At 41.4% G+C, this 14,969-nt stretch overlaps 1 protein-coding gene across 1 annotated transcript in view; it reads left to right on the forward strand.

Annotated features, from left to right (window-relative positions):
* CEP192 (centrosomal protein 192) overlaps nucleotides 1-14,969 on the forward strand; it is a 65,350-nt gene that overhangs the window by 19,310 nt on the left and 31,071 nt on the right. The window contains exons 15-25 of the mRNA XM_054164420.1: nucleotides 1,995-2,166; nucleotides 2,993-3,290; nucleotides 4,349-4,497; nucleotides 6,334-6,549; nucleotides 8,026-8,151; nucleotides 9,736-9,879; nucleotides 10,087-10,150; nucleotides 10,818-10,957; nucleotides 11,530-11,622; nucleotides 12,195-12,310; nucleotides 14,469-14,648. Coding sequence (XP_054020395.1) covers nucleotides 1,995-2,166; nucleotides 2,993-3,290; nucleotides 4,349-4,497; nucleotides 6,334-6,549; nucleotides 8,026-8,151; nucleotides 9,736-9,879; nucleotides 10,087-10,150; nucleotides 10,818-10,957; nucleotides 11,530-11,622; nucleotides 12,195-12,310; nucleotides 14,469-14,648 — 1,698 coding nt within the window. The remainder of the gene's footprint in view (nucleotides 1-1,994; nucleotides 2,167-2,992; nucleotides 3,291-4,348; nucleotides 4,498-6,333; nucleotides 6,550-8,025; nucleotides 8,152-9,735; nucleotides 9,880-10,086; nucleotides 10,151-10,817; nucleotides 10,958-11,529; nucleotides 11,623-12,194; nucleotides 12,311-14,468; nucleotides 14,649-14,969) is intronic.

A 14,969-nucleotide genomic window follows, 5' to 3' on the forward strand; every position in this document is an offset into this window, starting at 1 on the left:
GGTGACATGGACTTGTTGGAGCAGGTCCCAGATGAAGGCCACAGAAGTTATCAGAGGGACGTAACTCCTTTCTGAGGCTGAGAGACTTGAGGTTATTTAGCCTGGAAAACTTTGTTTCAAGAGTTAAAGGGTCCTATAGGAAAGATGGGGATGGGCTTTTTGTTAGAGCCTGTAGCAATGGGACAATTCAGACTAGATAGAAGGAAGAAGTTTTTTATAGTGATAGTGGTGAAATACTGGCCTGTGTTGCCTGGAGAAGGTGGGAGCCACATCCCTGGAAACATTCCAGGTGAAGTTGGACAGGCCTCTGAGCAACCTGATCTAGTTGGAGATGTCCCTGCTTCTTGCAGAGGAAATTGGACTGGCTGATCTTTAAAGCATGCTATGATTCTAGTTTTATGATAAGCAAGCTTGACATGGTATAGAGCAGTGAAGTTGTTTTACATGTGGAAGTATTTCATTGGGTTGGGTTCTGATTTGTACCACTGCTGCTTGTGAGTGAGAATGGAGAGTAATACTTGTTTTTGACCACTTCATATTTTGAAACTGCAACTTGTGTCTAAGACCTAAGGCTTTCTTAGCGACTGAAAGGGCAATGTTTAAGTGAGCTCCTGTAACAGTGAGCATTATATAAGCTCTGTGATTACAACTAAATTGATTATCTAGTCTTGAACACATAAATATGGCCAGTAGCCAGAAGCTGTTGTATGCTCCCATACAAAGAGGAGGCAACTGATTTCTTTGCCTTAACATTAAAGTTCACTGTTGGATATTTAAGTACGGCTTGTGTGTTGTACATGATATTAGGATTACAGCTGCCTGGCATTTCTCAGAAGTTAAAATGTAGAAATGTGGATTTTGTGAGTGTGTTCTATAGACATAAGGATTGCCAGTTAAAATTGATAGTGCCTTGAATTGTATTCATAGATGCAGAGAATGGTTTGGGTTGAAAAGGACCCCCCCTGCCATGGGCAGAGACATCTTCCCCTACACCACATTGCTCAAGGTTCATCCAACCTGTCCTTGAACACCTTCAGGGAAGGGGCATCCAGGAACTCCCTGGGCAACCTGTTCCAGTGTCTCACCATCCTCACTGTATGGAATCATTCCCTCTTGTCCTATCACTACAGGCCCTTGTAAAAAGTCCTTTCCGAGCTTTCTGTAGCAGCCTTCCAGTGCCTGAAAGGGGCCTATAATGTCTCCAGAGCCTTCTCTTCTGGCTGAACAGCCCCAGCTGTTTCAGGTTGTCCCCTTAGGGGAGGTGCTCCAACCCTCTGATCATATTTGTGGCCTCCTCTGGACCTGCTCCAGCAGTTTGATGTCCTCCTTATGCTGCAGGTGCCAGAATTAGGTGCAATATTCATGCTTTCTTTCCTTGTTTGAGAGAGTGGTAAGAGATCCTGGCTCTTCAGGTGTGTGAAATGAAGAGAACTGCAGCAATGCAAGAGAATGCTAATGTGTGATGCTTGGCATGTTGAATGATGTCACCTGATGTTCTTTCATCTAGTTAGCTACAAGTATATTGATTCACCTTGATTCTTTTAGTAAGTTGTTCTGTTGTTTCTGTGACCTTGGCATCCGAGCTCAGTTCTTGAAGTTTGATGTTTTGCATTTGAACGTGAATTTTATGTTCTTTACTGTGAGAGTGGGAGAGCACTGGAAGAGGCTGCCTAAAGAAGTTCTGGAGTCTCCTCTGGAGACTTTCAAAACCTGCCTGGATGTGGTTCTGGGAAATCTGATCTATGCAAACCTGCTTTAGCAGTGTTTTAGACTAGATGATCTCCAGAGGTCCCTTCCAAACCCTACAATTCTGTGGTTATGTGAAAACCAGAACTCGTAAAGGTTAATTGAGAGCTGGTATCTGTTTTCTACTGACTGTCCTGAAGAGAATGATGAAGTAAACTAACTTTTAGCATAGTATGGTAAATATGTAGTATTGATTTTGTTTGGGGTGTTACAAATATTTTCTTATACTGGCATACTTTGCTTTTCAGATCTGAAGCTGAATTTACTTCTGGGTCATATTATCAGGAATCTTCTTGCAAAGAGGATGTGCTAACCCAGTCAGTTTACTCGAGTCCTACCATGAGCAGGTTGACCTATGTTTCTGAATCTGACAGTACCCTCAAGGACTCAGCTGTAATAGATAATTCAGAGACATACTGGGTAAGAAAATCTTGAACAGTAAGTGTATATTAATTCCCTTTCTTCAAAGCAAACAAACAAAACAACATCTGCCACCTACTCTGAGACCATACCCTGTAATTGTCAAAAAAATTCTAAATTAGGAAAGCTGTAAGGGTTTCAGAACAGTTGATAGAATCGTAGAAGGGCTTAGGTTGGAAGGGGCCTTAGAGATCATGTACTCCAACCTCACTGCCATGGACAGGGTTGCTTCTCTGCTCTTTTGAGACCTCACCACAAATACTGCATCCAGTTCTGGTGTTCCCATCACAAGAAGTGTTGGAGTGAGTCTAGGGAAGTGCTGCAAGAATGATCCAGGGGCTGGAGCACCTCTGCTATATGAATAGTGTGAGGGTTGTTCAGCCTGTAGGTGAGAAGACTCCAGGGAGATCTTACATCTGCCTTCCAGTACATGAGCCTACAGGATGTTTGGAGAGGGGCTTTTCATGAGGGTGTCTAGCAACAAGATGAGGAAGTGGTTTTAAGCTGAGGGAGAGTACATTTAGACTGGATATTAGGAAGAGGTTTTACAGTATGAGTGGTGAGACTCTGGAATAAGTTGCCCAGGGAGGTTGTGGATGCCCTCTCCCTGGAGATGTTTAAGGCCACATAGGATGAAACCTTGAGCAACCAAGCAACCATGGGCTTCCCTGCCCATGGCAGGGAAGTTAGAATAGATGGTCTCTAAGGTCTCTTCCAATCTAAGCCATTCTATGATTTTTCTTGGATGGTGATACCACTACTAAGGTCTGTCTTGTTTTATGTACCCTATCTGTTAATACTGCATATTGTTGTATTTGTTTACTAGAATGAAAGCGCTTCTGAACTGAGCACGACAATTGTTCGAGCCAGCCCAACTCCTTCTCAGGAACGTGTAGCTGAAAATCTGGAATGCTCCTGTCAAAGGAGTAGAAAAGAAGCACTGCCTACTGTTGACCAGAAATCAGAGGAATATCAGCTTGTAGGTCTTCAACGAAAACTTGATCTAATGGACCAGGACCCATCCAAAGAAGGTTTTCCAAAGAATGAAGAGCATTTGACATCTACTTGTGCAATTGTGGCAGCAAACCGTAAAGAGCCAGACCATCCCAAATCAGCTTTACCAGGTCAACTCTGCATCTCTCAGCCACATTCTGTTAGGCTAGGCAAGACAAGGCTCTGGCAATTCAGGTTTTATTTGGAAAGTAGATGATATTGCTGTCTCAGCCTAAATTAATATTAGCAGGCAGCCAGACTAAAGAATTGGAGGAGGAGAGTGTCAGGCTTAAGCCATTTTCTGGTTATGAAGGGAAAAGATAAGCTGCCAAGTGTCCTCTGTACTTCGCTCTTTCTCTGTATCTTGACTTAGCACTAAACCTAAGCAATGCAGATTAGTGTGTCATTTAAAAGGCTTCTTTTCAGAAGTTTTTCCTAATGTCCAGCCTCAACCTCCCCTGGTGCAACTTGAGGCTATTTCCTCTGTCTTAGCACTTTTTCCTAGGGAGAGGAGACTGACCCCCATTTTGCTATACAACCTCTTTTCAGGCAGTTGTGGAGAGATAGGGTCTTTCCCCTCAGCCTCCTTTTCTCCATAATAAACAACCTCAGTTCCTTCAGACACTCCTTGTAGTACTTGTGCTCCAGATCCTTTTTCACCAGCTTTGTTGCCCTTCTCTGGACATGCTCCAGCACCTCAATATCCTTCTTGGACTGAGGGGACCGAAACTGAACCCAGTATTTGAGATATGGCCTCAGCAGTGCCAAGGACAGGAGAACAATCACATCTCCAGTCCTGCTGGCCACTGTTTGTGATACTGGCCTTCTTGGCCACCTGAGCACACTGCTGCCTCATGTTTAGCCAACTGTTGACCAAAACCCTCAGGTCCTTTTCCACTGTGCAGCTTTCTAGTCATTCTTCCTCAAGCCTATGTCAATATGAGGTGTGCTATTTCCATGACTACTTTTATATGTGACACTAGACCTCCATTTGAGATGCAAATTAGAAACATTTGCTTGAAATTGAGTACCAGGCTTGTGGAAAACATTCCTGTGCAAACTGAGTCAAACATGTCCTTGCCATAATGAAGCATTTGTCAAATGAGTTTAAGTTGACATAGTGGCAGCCCTGAGTACTGATTTGCTTCTGAGCAGTTGGAAACTAACAGGAGCATATTTCCTTTCAAAGGATGTGTAAAAGTACCAGAAGAATTGAAGTTCCCTAATGCCTGTTGTGTGGGAATTGCATCAGAGGCGGTTCTTACCATTTCTAATTCAACTAAGCAGTGGTCACAGGTCATCATTGGAATACTCAGTGTTTCAGTTAATGGGGAAAAGGTAAGAGTTTGTGTGGTTTTTAAACAAAATTATATCAGTAATGCTGTAATGTTACAAGAGATATATAAAATTAGAGCCTTCTATATAGATTTGTAATTTTTCCCCCCATTTTAGAGTTTATACAGAAGCAGTTCTGCTGCTGGGCCACCTGACTTACTCAAATGAGTAGGCAGAGAGATAAATCCCATGTGTTGAGGTTGACTTGTAGAATCATTGTGTGCATGAAGTGTGGCCGAGTTGAGTCAGCCCTAATAAAGAGAGCATCCATACCAAGGACTGCTGCTGGTAAAATGTTCTGCACAGTTTGCTCCCATTTTTGCTTGAAGTCAGGAGGTCTTGAGTGACAAAAAATGAGAAATATTTGGAGCAGGCTGCAAGCTACATGGGTTGTTCTGTGTGGTATAGATTGCTTGTAGGCCATAGTGAGTGGCCTACAAGTCAGACTCTTTACCAGCTTCATTGCTCTTCTCTGGACGCACTCTCTCTTGTCCACACACAGGACCACAGAATGCTGGGGGTTGGAAGGGACCTCTGAAGATTGAATCCAACCCCCTTGCCAGAGCTGGGTCACTTCAATGTAGTTCTTGTAACAAGGAGCCCAAACCTGAACACAGCAGCTGAGCTGTGGCCTCACCAGTGCCAAGTACAGGGGAACAATCATTGCCCTAGTCCTGCTGGCCACATTGTTTCAGATGCAGGCCAGGATGACCTTTGTCAAGATGCTCCTTATCATGCCCCTCCTTAGGCGTTATTTTTCCAGTGCCTATAGCAATGTCTTTCCTCTTTAAAAGCCATCAGAGCACAGTTCTGTGTTTGTACATACAGGTGTTTATGACACTTACCATTTCTTACATACTTTTGTAGTCACTCATTAGCACAAAGCTCTCGTGCAGCTCTTCAGACCTCAGATTCTGGTGTACCAGGAGGTGGTGTTTTGGTTTTTTAAGATTAAATACTTTACAGTCAAGAGCCTCATTTAAAATTGTTTCCTTGAATCAATATATACATTTAGTTTGTTCACTGCCCAATATTTTTAAATACTTTTTTTTCAGTCAAGCTAACTCTGAGGTGCACTGAACAGACTTGGAGTCTGTCTCTCCTGCTCAAACACTATCTATGAGTATGTTCACAACAGAAAGATATCTTGCCCTATAGTTTACTGACATGCCAGTACTTTTCTACCATACCTTTTCCTCTCATCTTTGATGGCAGAAAGCACTAAACAAAGCTTGCTTTAAGTATTTTGTTGCTGTTTTTTCTCAGAAATCAAGGTTTTACTCACAAATTCATAGAATTATAGAATGCACCAGGTTGGAAGGGACCTCTAAAGGTCATCTGGTTCAACAGACCTGCAGTGAGCAGGAATATTTGCAACTAGATCAGGTTGCTCAGAGCCACATCAAACCTGGCCTAGAATGTCTCCAGGGATGGGGCCTTCACCACCTCCCTGATCAGCCCACTCCAATGTTCCACCACTCTCACAGTAAAGAATATTTTCTAATGTCCAGCCTAAATATACCCTGCCCTAATCCCAGTGCTAATCTTACACTAGATGCTGAAAGAAATCTCAGCAACTTTCAGGCTGACTTACCTAACTCATTAAAAAAACCACAAGTTTTTTGTTTTGTTTGGGTTTTTTGGTATTGTTAATGTTTATTTTTCCAGCTGAGAGGGGAGACATCAATTTCAAGGTGCTGTAAGGAGCTTTGAATGAAAACAGATGCAAGATGTCCATGTTGAACAGTGGTGCCAGATAACTGTGGTGTTTTGAAACTCTCCTTCGGCAAGAGGATGTTGAGAATGACAGAGATTTTGTTTGTTGTTTTTTTTTTCCAGATGAATCCTGTGAAGCATCAATGCCTGGCTTTCAAGAACAAAACCATGGTAGCACCCTATTCTACTGGTGATGTGAAAATACTTTTCTTTCCCAGTCACCCAGGGATCTTTCAGTGTATTCTCAGTGTTTCCTCCTGGCCAGTTTCTGCAGATAAGACGATCTTTCAGGCTAGTAGGGTAGTTCTGACAGCTGTTGCTGAAACCCCTGATTTAGAAGTAAGTAGCTGCTGCTTATGGTTTGTGGTTGGGTTTTTTGTTGTTGTTTTTGTTTGTTTGGTGGGGTTTTTTGTGTGTTGGAATTTTATAATTGATTTAATGACACTGGAGAAGAATATGAATGCAAGTTGGTCCTTCAAGGGAACCTGGAATTTGTGATATTTGGAGTGGGAAGGGAATGTAGGAGAATGTTTAAGTTGTTTATAACCTGGAAATGAGGATTTCTATCTGAAAAAAACAAATAAGAACTTGTTCATTATTGGAAGCATGGATGAGATCTTAAACATCTAGTTCTTTACAAGGATCTGCTATGTTGGATACCATTGGGCATTAAAATGTAATAAACCCCCTTTATTTCCATTTGTAAGGATTGCTTTTTGTTTTTCACATCAAGTAGGCTTTTTCTTGATTTCTTATTACTTTCAGCTTACTTATGGTTGTAGAGAATATTTTTTTTTCTTTTGGAGTAATTAAAAAGTAAAAGTTAACAGATATATTAAATGCTTTGTCTTGCCTCACCATGCAGAACAACCAGGTGGGAGACAGTGTGACTGACATTATCTGACTTCATGTAAAACTAAATTTAAGAGTATGGACAGGCTGAAGTGGGCTTGATGGTAGTTTTGGGAGTGCCTGAACTTGGTCATCTGTGGCATTGTTGTTAAAAGTGAAATATTCAGTCAGTAAGCACAGCTACTAATTGGTTTCCATTTTAAGGTGGCCTATTAGCTTGCTTTGGGCCAAGTATATGTTTTGAAGTAATGAAATTCTAGGTGAATACAGATGCCTGGAAATAATTTTCAGTGCTTCTTCCATGAATTTTAAGTTTTCTTGCACTTTTAATACATGGTTTGGCAAAATCCGTCAGTCTCTATGGTATGTAGGCCATTCAAACTTGCTTCATATTGAAATGAAAATGAAATCCTGTGCTCTATCTCTGCGTGTCTTGTTACATCCCTGAGACTGGAAAAAGTACCAAAAAAAGCTGCATTTTACAGATTCATAGAATTCAGATTCATTTCATCACTCCTTAGTGATTTTGTTTAATTGCTTAAATGACATTTTAACTACCTATACCTGACACTTCCTACTTGCTAGCTATATAGTAACAGTTGAAATGTGTGTGCTTGTTTAAACTAGCAAAAACATTTTGATTTTTATATTTAATGCATAAATATTGCACCAAAGATTGACTTAATCTGGTTTTTATACTTGATGGATAAATACTGCACTAAAGATTGGCTTAATTAAGGTAAACTATGTGGGAGATAACCTTTGGGTGTAAAGCCTTTTGACACCAATGCGAGTGTGTTTCTTAGACTTCTCTTACACCTCTTTGGAGGTCTGTAGTGATGTGGGTGTAGCATTCAGAGGATGGGATAAGTGAAAGACATCCTTACTTTGCTGGTGGTTTTGTATGGTAGTGTGTTTTGGACGTTTTCATTCCTTAGAAGTTCTGCTTTGCCTTAAAATCAGGTGCATGCAGGTCCAGGAGGTATTCTGGATTTTGGTGATTTGACTTTTGGCAGCTGGAAGGCTCTGCCACTGCAAGTGGTCAACAAAACCCATGCTTTTGTGCCTCTTCGATTTATCATTAATGGAGTAAGTACAGTGAACTTAGAATACATAGAATAAACCAGGTTGGAAGAGACCTTCAAGATCATTGTGTCCAACCCATCAACCAATCCAACCCACCTAAACAACTAACCCATGGCACCAAGCACCCCATCAAGTCCTCTATGAGAGAGTTAACTTCTCGTGATACTGAGTTTTAATACCAGAATGCTTTATGTTCTGTGTAATAAAGAATCTTGGCCAGACATTAGATGCCAGAATCTGAAAAAATCTTTGGTTAGCCAGGAAATAAATGTATTGCAGAATGATGATCTAGATCTGCTCTAATGGTATGTCCTGGTTTAACCCCACCTGGCAAGTCAACACCAGGGAACCACTTGCTTACTCCTCCCCGGTGGGATAGGGGAGAGATCTGGGGGATGAGAAACAAAAAGTAAAGCTTGTGAGTGGCGATAAAGATAGTATAACCCAACAGAAAAGGAAGTAGTAATAGAATATATGAAACAAGTGATGCACAATGTGATTGCTTACTGATGCCTAAGTCAGTCCCTGTATAATGGTGCCCCCTGGCCAATTTTTCCTAGTTTATGTGCTTGGCACCATGTCGTGTGGTATGGAATATCCTTGTGGTCAGCTGGGGTCAGCTATCTTTACTGTGTCCTGTGTCCTTGTGCACACTGAGCCTCTGCTGAGAGAAGCTGAAAGGTCCTTGACTTAGTACAAACATTGCTTAGCAACAACTGAAAAGCAGCATTGTTAACATTATTCTCATAGTAAATCCAAACCCCAGCATTGTACCAGCTGCTAGGAAGAAAATTAACTTTGTTCCAGCCCAAATCGGGACATGGTACCAACAAAAATACTTCTGGACTATGTGTGGTCTTCGGGGTTTTGTTGTGGGTTGTTCATTTTCTGTAGGGTTGGGGGTTTTTTGCTTGTTTTTGTTTTGTTTGGTATTTTGCTTTTGTTTTGTGTTTTTTTTTTACAGCCACTGGCTCTGTTGCCTGATTTGATACTACAGGGCAGCACATAGCAAAAGGGTTGTCTTGCCTGAACCTTCCATTTGAACAGGAGATATATTATCCTGTTCAAATGGAAGAGCTGACTATTAAAACAAGCAGCCAAGTTTAGCATATTCTCTTATCCTCTGCAGGGGTGGGAGCAGGGCTCTATCTGCATTGTCTCTCAGCTAGTTAGCAATAGCTTCTATTACAGGCTGCAGTGTTCCTCTCTGTATCTCTGTGGCAGCACAGATTTTGGGGCTTTGAATAGGTTGGTTGCTCTTCCAAGCTGGTCTTGTTTTCTTATGTGGGAGACAAGAAAGGATTCACCTGAAATCAAGATGGATCAGGTCATGTTGTTGACTGAGGTTTGATCTTTAACAGCCCAACTTCTTGAATCCTTAAACTAGCCAGTCCCAGCTCCTTTTAGTGTAAAAAGGGTTTCTGACTATTCTTGGAAGGTTGGCTGGACTATCACATACCTACAAGGTAGTCTTGCCATTGCTTTATTCCAAATTACTTGAATGGTTCAAAACCTGCCTTGTGTTTCTCAGCATTATTGTTAGTGTCGATAAGATTTAATGCTTCCTGTACTCTGTTTCTTTTTCAGGATGCAGAAGCTTCAAGTTGCTTCACATTTTCCAAGGAACCAGTTAGTCCTTCCAGTGAGCAATCACTCCAAGCAGATACCATTTCTCAGATAGCATCTCCACCAGTTGTAAATCGTGTGATACATGCAAGCTATGATGGGCGAGTGAGTAGTTTGTGATTATGTGATTCTTCCTCTTATTTGCTTTCTGAACTGTGGCTCCAAATGTCTGAGCTCACAGTAATGATTTTTTGGTTATCTACCTACTTGAGCAGTACAGTTCTGTTCTTGGTTTGTGTTTTATTTTTGTTGTTTTTTTCTCTTCAGTAATACCCTTCTATAAGATGATGAATAAACCAATTTCTTTTTCAGGATCCTGAAGCTTTAACAGTTTGGGTTCTATTCCATGCACCTAAGAGAGAAATTTCTTCTTCAGGTATAGCAACTTGATTTTCATTTCAACTGAAGAAAGTGTCCTGCAATTCTAGCCAAGTCAGTCTGCAAACCTGAAATGAAACCTTCCGTTTTGGTTTGTGTATCCTAATGTTTTGGGTATCACATTCACTTTGAGAAACTGAAAGAGGCAGAGTACTTCCATGTCTTAATCTTTTAGATGTTAACAGGGACATTTATACTTCAGTATCAAACTGTCCAGTGTGGTTATCTGCTGCAAGATGTGTGGAATCTGCTTTACTCTTTTTACCGAAGGAATTAAATCATCCCTTGAAGTATTCCACTGATTACAAAATGGATAAGACGTATGAAGAAACCTCTCGAGTTTTTCTGTCTTCCTAAATAGTGAATAATGCATATCTCTCCTAGCTTGACTAGTATGTGACAGTGGATTTGTTTGTTTGTTTGCTTGCTCTAGGGACAACTTTAGTAACATTTGAGATAGAGCAGTAGGACTCTCAGATAAGGTCCTGTGAGACTATTTAAAAGAAAGGAATAAAAAAAAAAGAAAAAGGTTGCTTGGGTAGTAGGAGAGCTTCTGTAATATCCCCACATTATTAATGTGTTAAGATCAGACAGTAGCTGAAGTGAGGCATGCATCCATGCCCTTGCTGCTAGCTTGCCTTTGTTACTCATGAAACTGTTCCTAGATTCCTTGGGTCCAGCAGATGTGTTCTCAGCAAGTGTTGATGTGGAGCTGGATAGTCCAGGACCCAGCAGTGTGATTAAACGTGTCCCTCTCCAAGCAAGAGCTGGAACAGCCAAGATACATGTTCCAAATATCTTAAAGGTTTGCATCTGTTTACAAAATGTGTTTCAGTAATTGTGGGATTATAGAGTGTTTGTGTTTGGAAGGTACCCAGTCATCTACTCTCACCCCTCTTCAGTGAGCAGGAACATCTACAACTGGATGGGGCTGTTCAGCCTGGAGAAGATAAGGCTCAGGGGAGAATTGATTGTGGCCTTTCAGTACTTAGGCTGATAAGAAAGATGGATCTGCTGGGACAGGACAAATGATGATGGTTTTGAACTAGTAAAGGGAGATTTAGACTAGATAGAAGACTGTTTTTAGAGTGAAGGTGGTGAAATGCTGGCTCGTGTTGCCCAGAGTGGTAGAAGCCCCATCCCTGGAATAATTTCAGATGAGGTGGATGGGGCTCTGAGCAACCTGATCTAGCTGAAGATGTCCCTGCTGACTGCGGTGTGGTGTTGCATGAGATGACCTTTAAAGGTCCATTGCATCCTAAACCATTCTATGATCAAGTTCCTTATTATTTGTGTCTCTTAAGCTAGTGCTTTTGTAATGCTTGTCTTTATTCTGTATGTTTTTATCCATGGATACATACTCTTCTCTTGTTTCAGACAATGCATCTGTCTGCTAGGGTGGGGTCTGGAGCCAAACAGCAGCTGCCCTTGAAAAATGCTGGAAACATTGGTGTACATTTGAAAATTAAGGTATGTTGGCTTCTCTCTCTCTTGAGGTTTGTGCTGTTACTGTTGTATTGAAACTAGATTTTAATAAACAGATTTCTACAAGAGTGTAACAAATACATAGAAGTAGAGTGGAGCAGCGGAGTACAGAGCCAAGTAGAATATTACTGCTGGGAAACATCTTTATTTTGTAACAAAGCTACATTTTCAGTGAACATTTTGAGAGATGATCTCTCTTCAGATCTGTCATCTCTTGAACTTTCTTGAGAATCCATGGAAAGTGTGTTCCAGACAGAAAGGTAACTAGACACACTTGAATCCAGCATTTCAAAGTCTATAGAAGAAGCAGTTGAACCTTTCACCTTTTTAAAAAGCAATAATGCAGGGTTATCATGCCATCATTTCCTGAAGCAGGGACCATGGAAATAAGATGTATGTCTAGTACCACAAATGCCACTTCAATGTGATGATACTAGATAGTAACCAATACCAGTTTGTACCACCACTGAGACTAGGAATACTGCTTCACTAGAGTTTTAAGTTTGCCATGTTGTACTTTCTTTCAATTCTTCCCTTTTGCCTTTGCCTACTTCCAGATATCAGATGAGGACAGCTGCTTTAGCGTTCTACCTCAGGTTCTTTTCCTTATTCCTGGAGAAGAGCAAAAATTGACTGTCCTGTTTGTTCCATATAATGTCAGGACTACAGAAAGGTAACAGTACTGCTTTTATGCTGAGCTGCTTTTGACCTTCAGCTTATGAAGAAATGTTTTACCCAAAGAGAAACTTATGCTTGTTTTCATGGGAGTCCTCATTTGTTACAGAGTAGATTTTTTGCTGGAGATAGCCTGTTCCATACATTACCTACCTCTTGCTGTGCACAGCTTTAGGGAGTAGCTAATATGTCCCTTCACAGACAACAGATGTCCTGAGGCTTGTTTAGTGTAAATAAACTAAGTCCCCTTTGTATGATTCTTTTTTTCTAAAGTACATCAAAGCTTTAAAACACTGATCTTCAGCAGCCACTTGAGTTGCTTCCCTCTTCCTCACCCTATAAAGAAAAGGGAAAAGTTATCCTGGTTTTTCCATGTAAGAACACTCAAGCACAGATCAGAATCAGAAGCATTTATGTGCCCTGCTGATGGGATGCGGGGCTGTCAATAGGCATCGTAGGAATTCAATGACAGCTAGAGTGGAGATTCTTGAGTTTCAGTCCTAGTTCCAAGTGTGTCTGTGCTATAAAAAAATACTTCAGCCTGATTGCCTTCTGCCTTTTTTTTGTGTGTTTTATTTTTCTGATAGTTTTTTCCTCTCATTTCCTGTGTTGTTGGTTAGATATTTCCAACCTCCAGTTCCTTCCCTATATACTTTAGCCTTTTATTTCTCTGTTGGCTTCTGTCTCCCGTAGTGAGGCAGCACTTTCTTTTTCCTGGTTCCCCTTGTGTTGGTTTTGGTGGGTTTTTTGGTGTTGGTTTCTATTCTCTTGCACTTTGTCTTCTAGTTAGGTCTGGTGTTCTTATGCAGTGTTAGCCCATTTCTTCCTGATTCATTATTTGAATCTGTGTTCCTGATGCTTTCATTCATGTGCTTGAAGAAGGTGCAGGTGGCTGATTGCTTGTCTGGGTTCATGAGTCCTTTCTCACAGCAGTCTTGGGAAATGAGGTGAAAACAGGCTGCAGAAGTGGGCTGAAGAGAATCTCATGACATTCCATAAGGCTAAGTGCAAGGGCGAACTTTGATATTACTACAGGCTGGGAGATGATGAAATTGAGAGTAGTGCTGCAGAAAAGGACTGGGGGTTGCTGGTGGATGAGAAGCTGGACATGAGCCAACTATGAGCACTTGCAGCCCAGAAGGCCAATTGCATCCTGGCCTGCATCAAAAGAACTGTGGACAGCAGATGGAGAGAGATGATTCTGCCACTCTGCTCTGTTGAGACCTCACCAGGAGTACTGTCTGGCTCTGGGGCTTGCAGCACAAGAGGGAGAAGGACCTGCTGGAGCAGGTCCAGAGGAGGGCCACAAAGATGATTGGAGGGCTGGAACACCTCTTCCATAAAGACAGGTTATAAAAATTCGGGCTGTTCAGCCTGGAGAAGAGAAGGCTTTGGGGAGACCGAATAGCTACATTTCTATATTAATATTCCTACCTACAGGAAGGCTGGGGAAGGACTGCTGGAGCAGGGTAGATTTAGGTTGGACATTAGGAGGAAGCTCTTTACAATGAGAGGGGTGAACCACTGGAACATGTTGCCCAGGAACATGGTTGAGGCCTCATCCCTGGAGACATTCAAAGTCAGATTTGGAGTGGCCCTGGGCAGCCTGATCTAATTGGAGCTGTCTCTGCTGACTGCAGGGGAGTTGGACAAGATGACCTTTGAGGGTCCCTTTAAACCCAATGCAATCTGTGAACCTGTGGAAAAAATCTTGAATTCATGGCTTAGAACACTGCTGTTGTTAACAGGACGGAGTTTAATTTTGATGCTTCCAAGTATCTCACATCAGTTGATCTGTACAGAGACAGACTGACTTTGATTCTCTCCAAGATTAGTTTGTCAAAAGAACTACAAATTAACCATGGCCAAACACCAGTTTGTTTAGAATTAGTCTCTGAAATAGTTGTCTGAACCATTTCCGGACCAAATACTTCAGAAGATTGCTTGAGGTACATGTAGCATATGTCTTTGCAGCCCAAAGGATTGAAGTTTTGCTATGCCTAGCACTTGCCTTCCTCATAAAGTCTTTGTATTTTCCCCTTGAGTTAGTTTAAGAAGGCCTTTGTATGTGTTTTGGTTTTTTTTTAACTTGTTTTGTTTCCAGCAGCTAATCTTCTTCTGTGGCAGGATTTACATTTGTTTGTTTAATTTGCAAGTTCTTTGGAAGTCCTCGTGCTGCCCTTTGGACCTCAGTATGAAGTAGTGTTGAAAGGTGAAGTGGTGTCTGAGGGAAATAGACCTGTTCCTGAAGCTGTTGGTGGCTGCTCGACCATCCCACGCATTCTCTCCAACAAGCAGTTCATTGTCTGGGGAGGAGTACCCCTTGGAACATCAGTGTAAGTTTAAGCATAAGCTGGGCAGCTGTTCATCTAGAATATCAATTGAAGTGTCATGTATTACTTGAAGTAAAACTTCAGATTGATAATCCATGCATAATAAATGAATTCCCATCCCTGGAGGCATTTAAATGATGCAAAGATGTGGTGCTGAGGGACATGGTTTGGCACCAGATTCTGCATCATTTAAGCGGCACTGCATAATCTAATAAAAACTGTGTCTCAGAATTGTAGTTTTAAGGGACACAGCTACTGCTTGCTTTAAAAATTTAAGCTGTTAGGTACAATATTTGAACTTCAGAAAAGCTGTGTACGTATTTT

Source organism: Dryobates pubescens, chromosome 9 (assembly GCF_014839835.1).
Source record: "Dryobates pubescens isolate bDryPub1 chromosome 9, bDryPub1.pri, whole genome shotgun sequence".
Classification (NCBI taxonomy): domain Eukaryota; kingdom Metazoa; phylum Chordata; class Aves; order Piciformes; family Picidae; genus Dryobates; species Dryobates pubescens.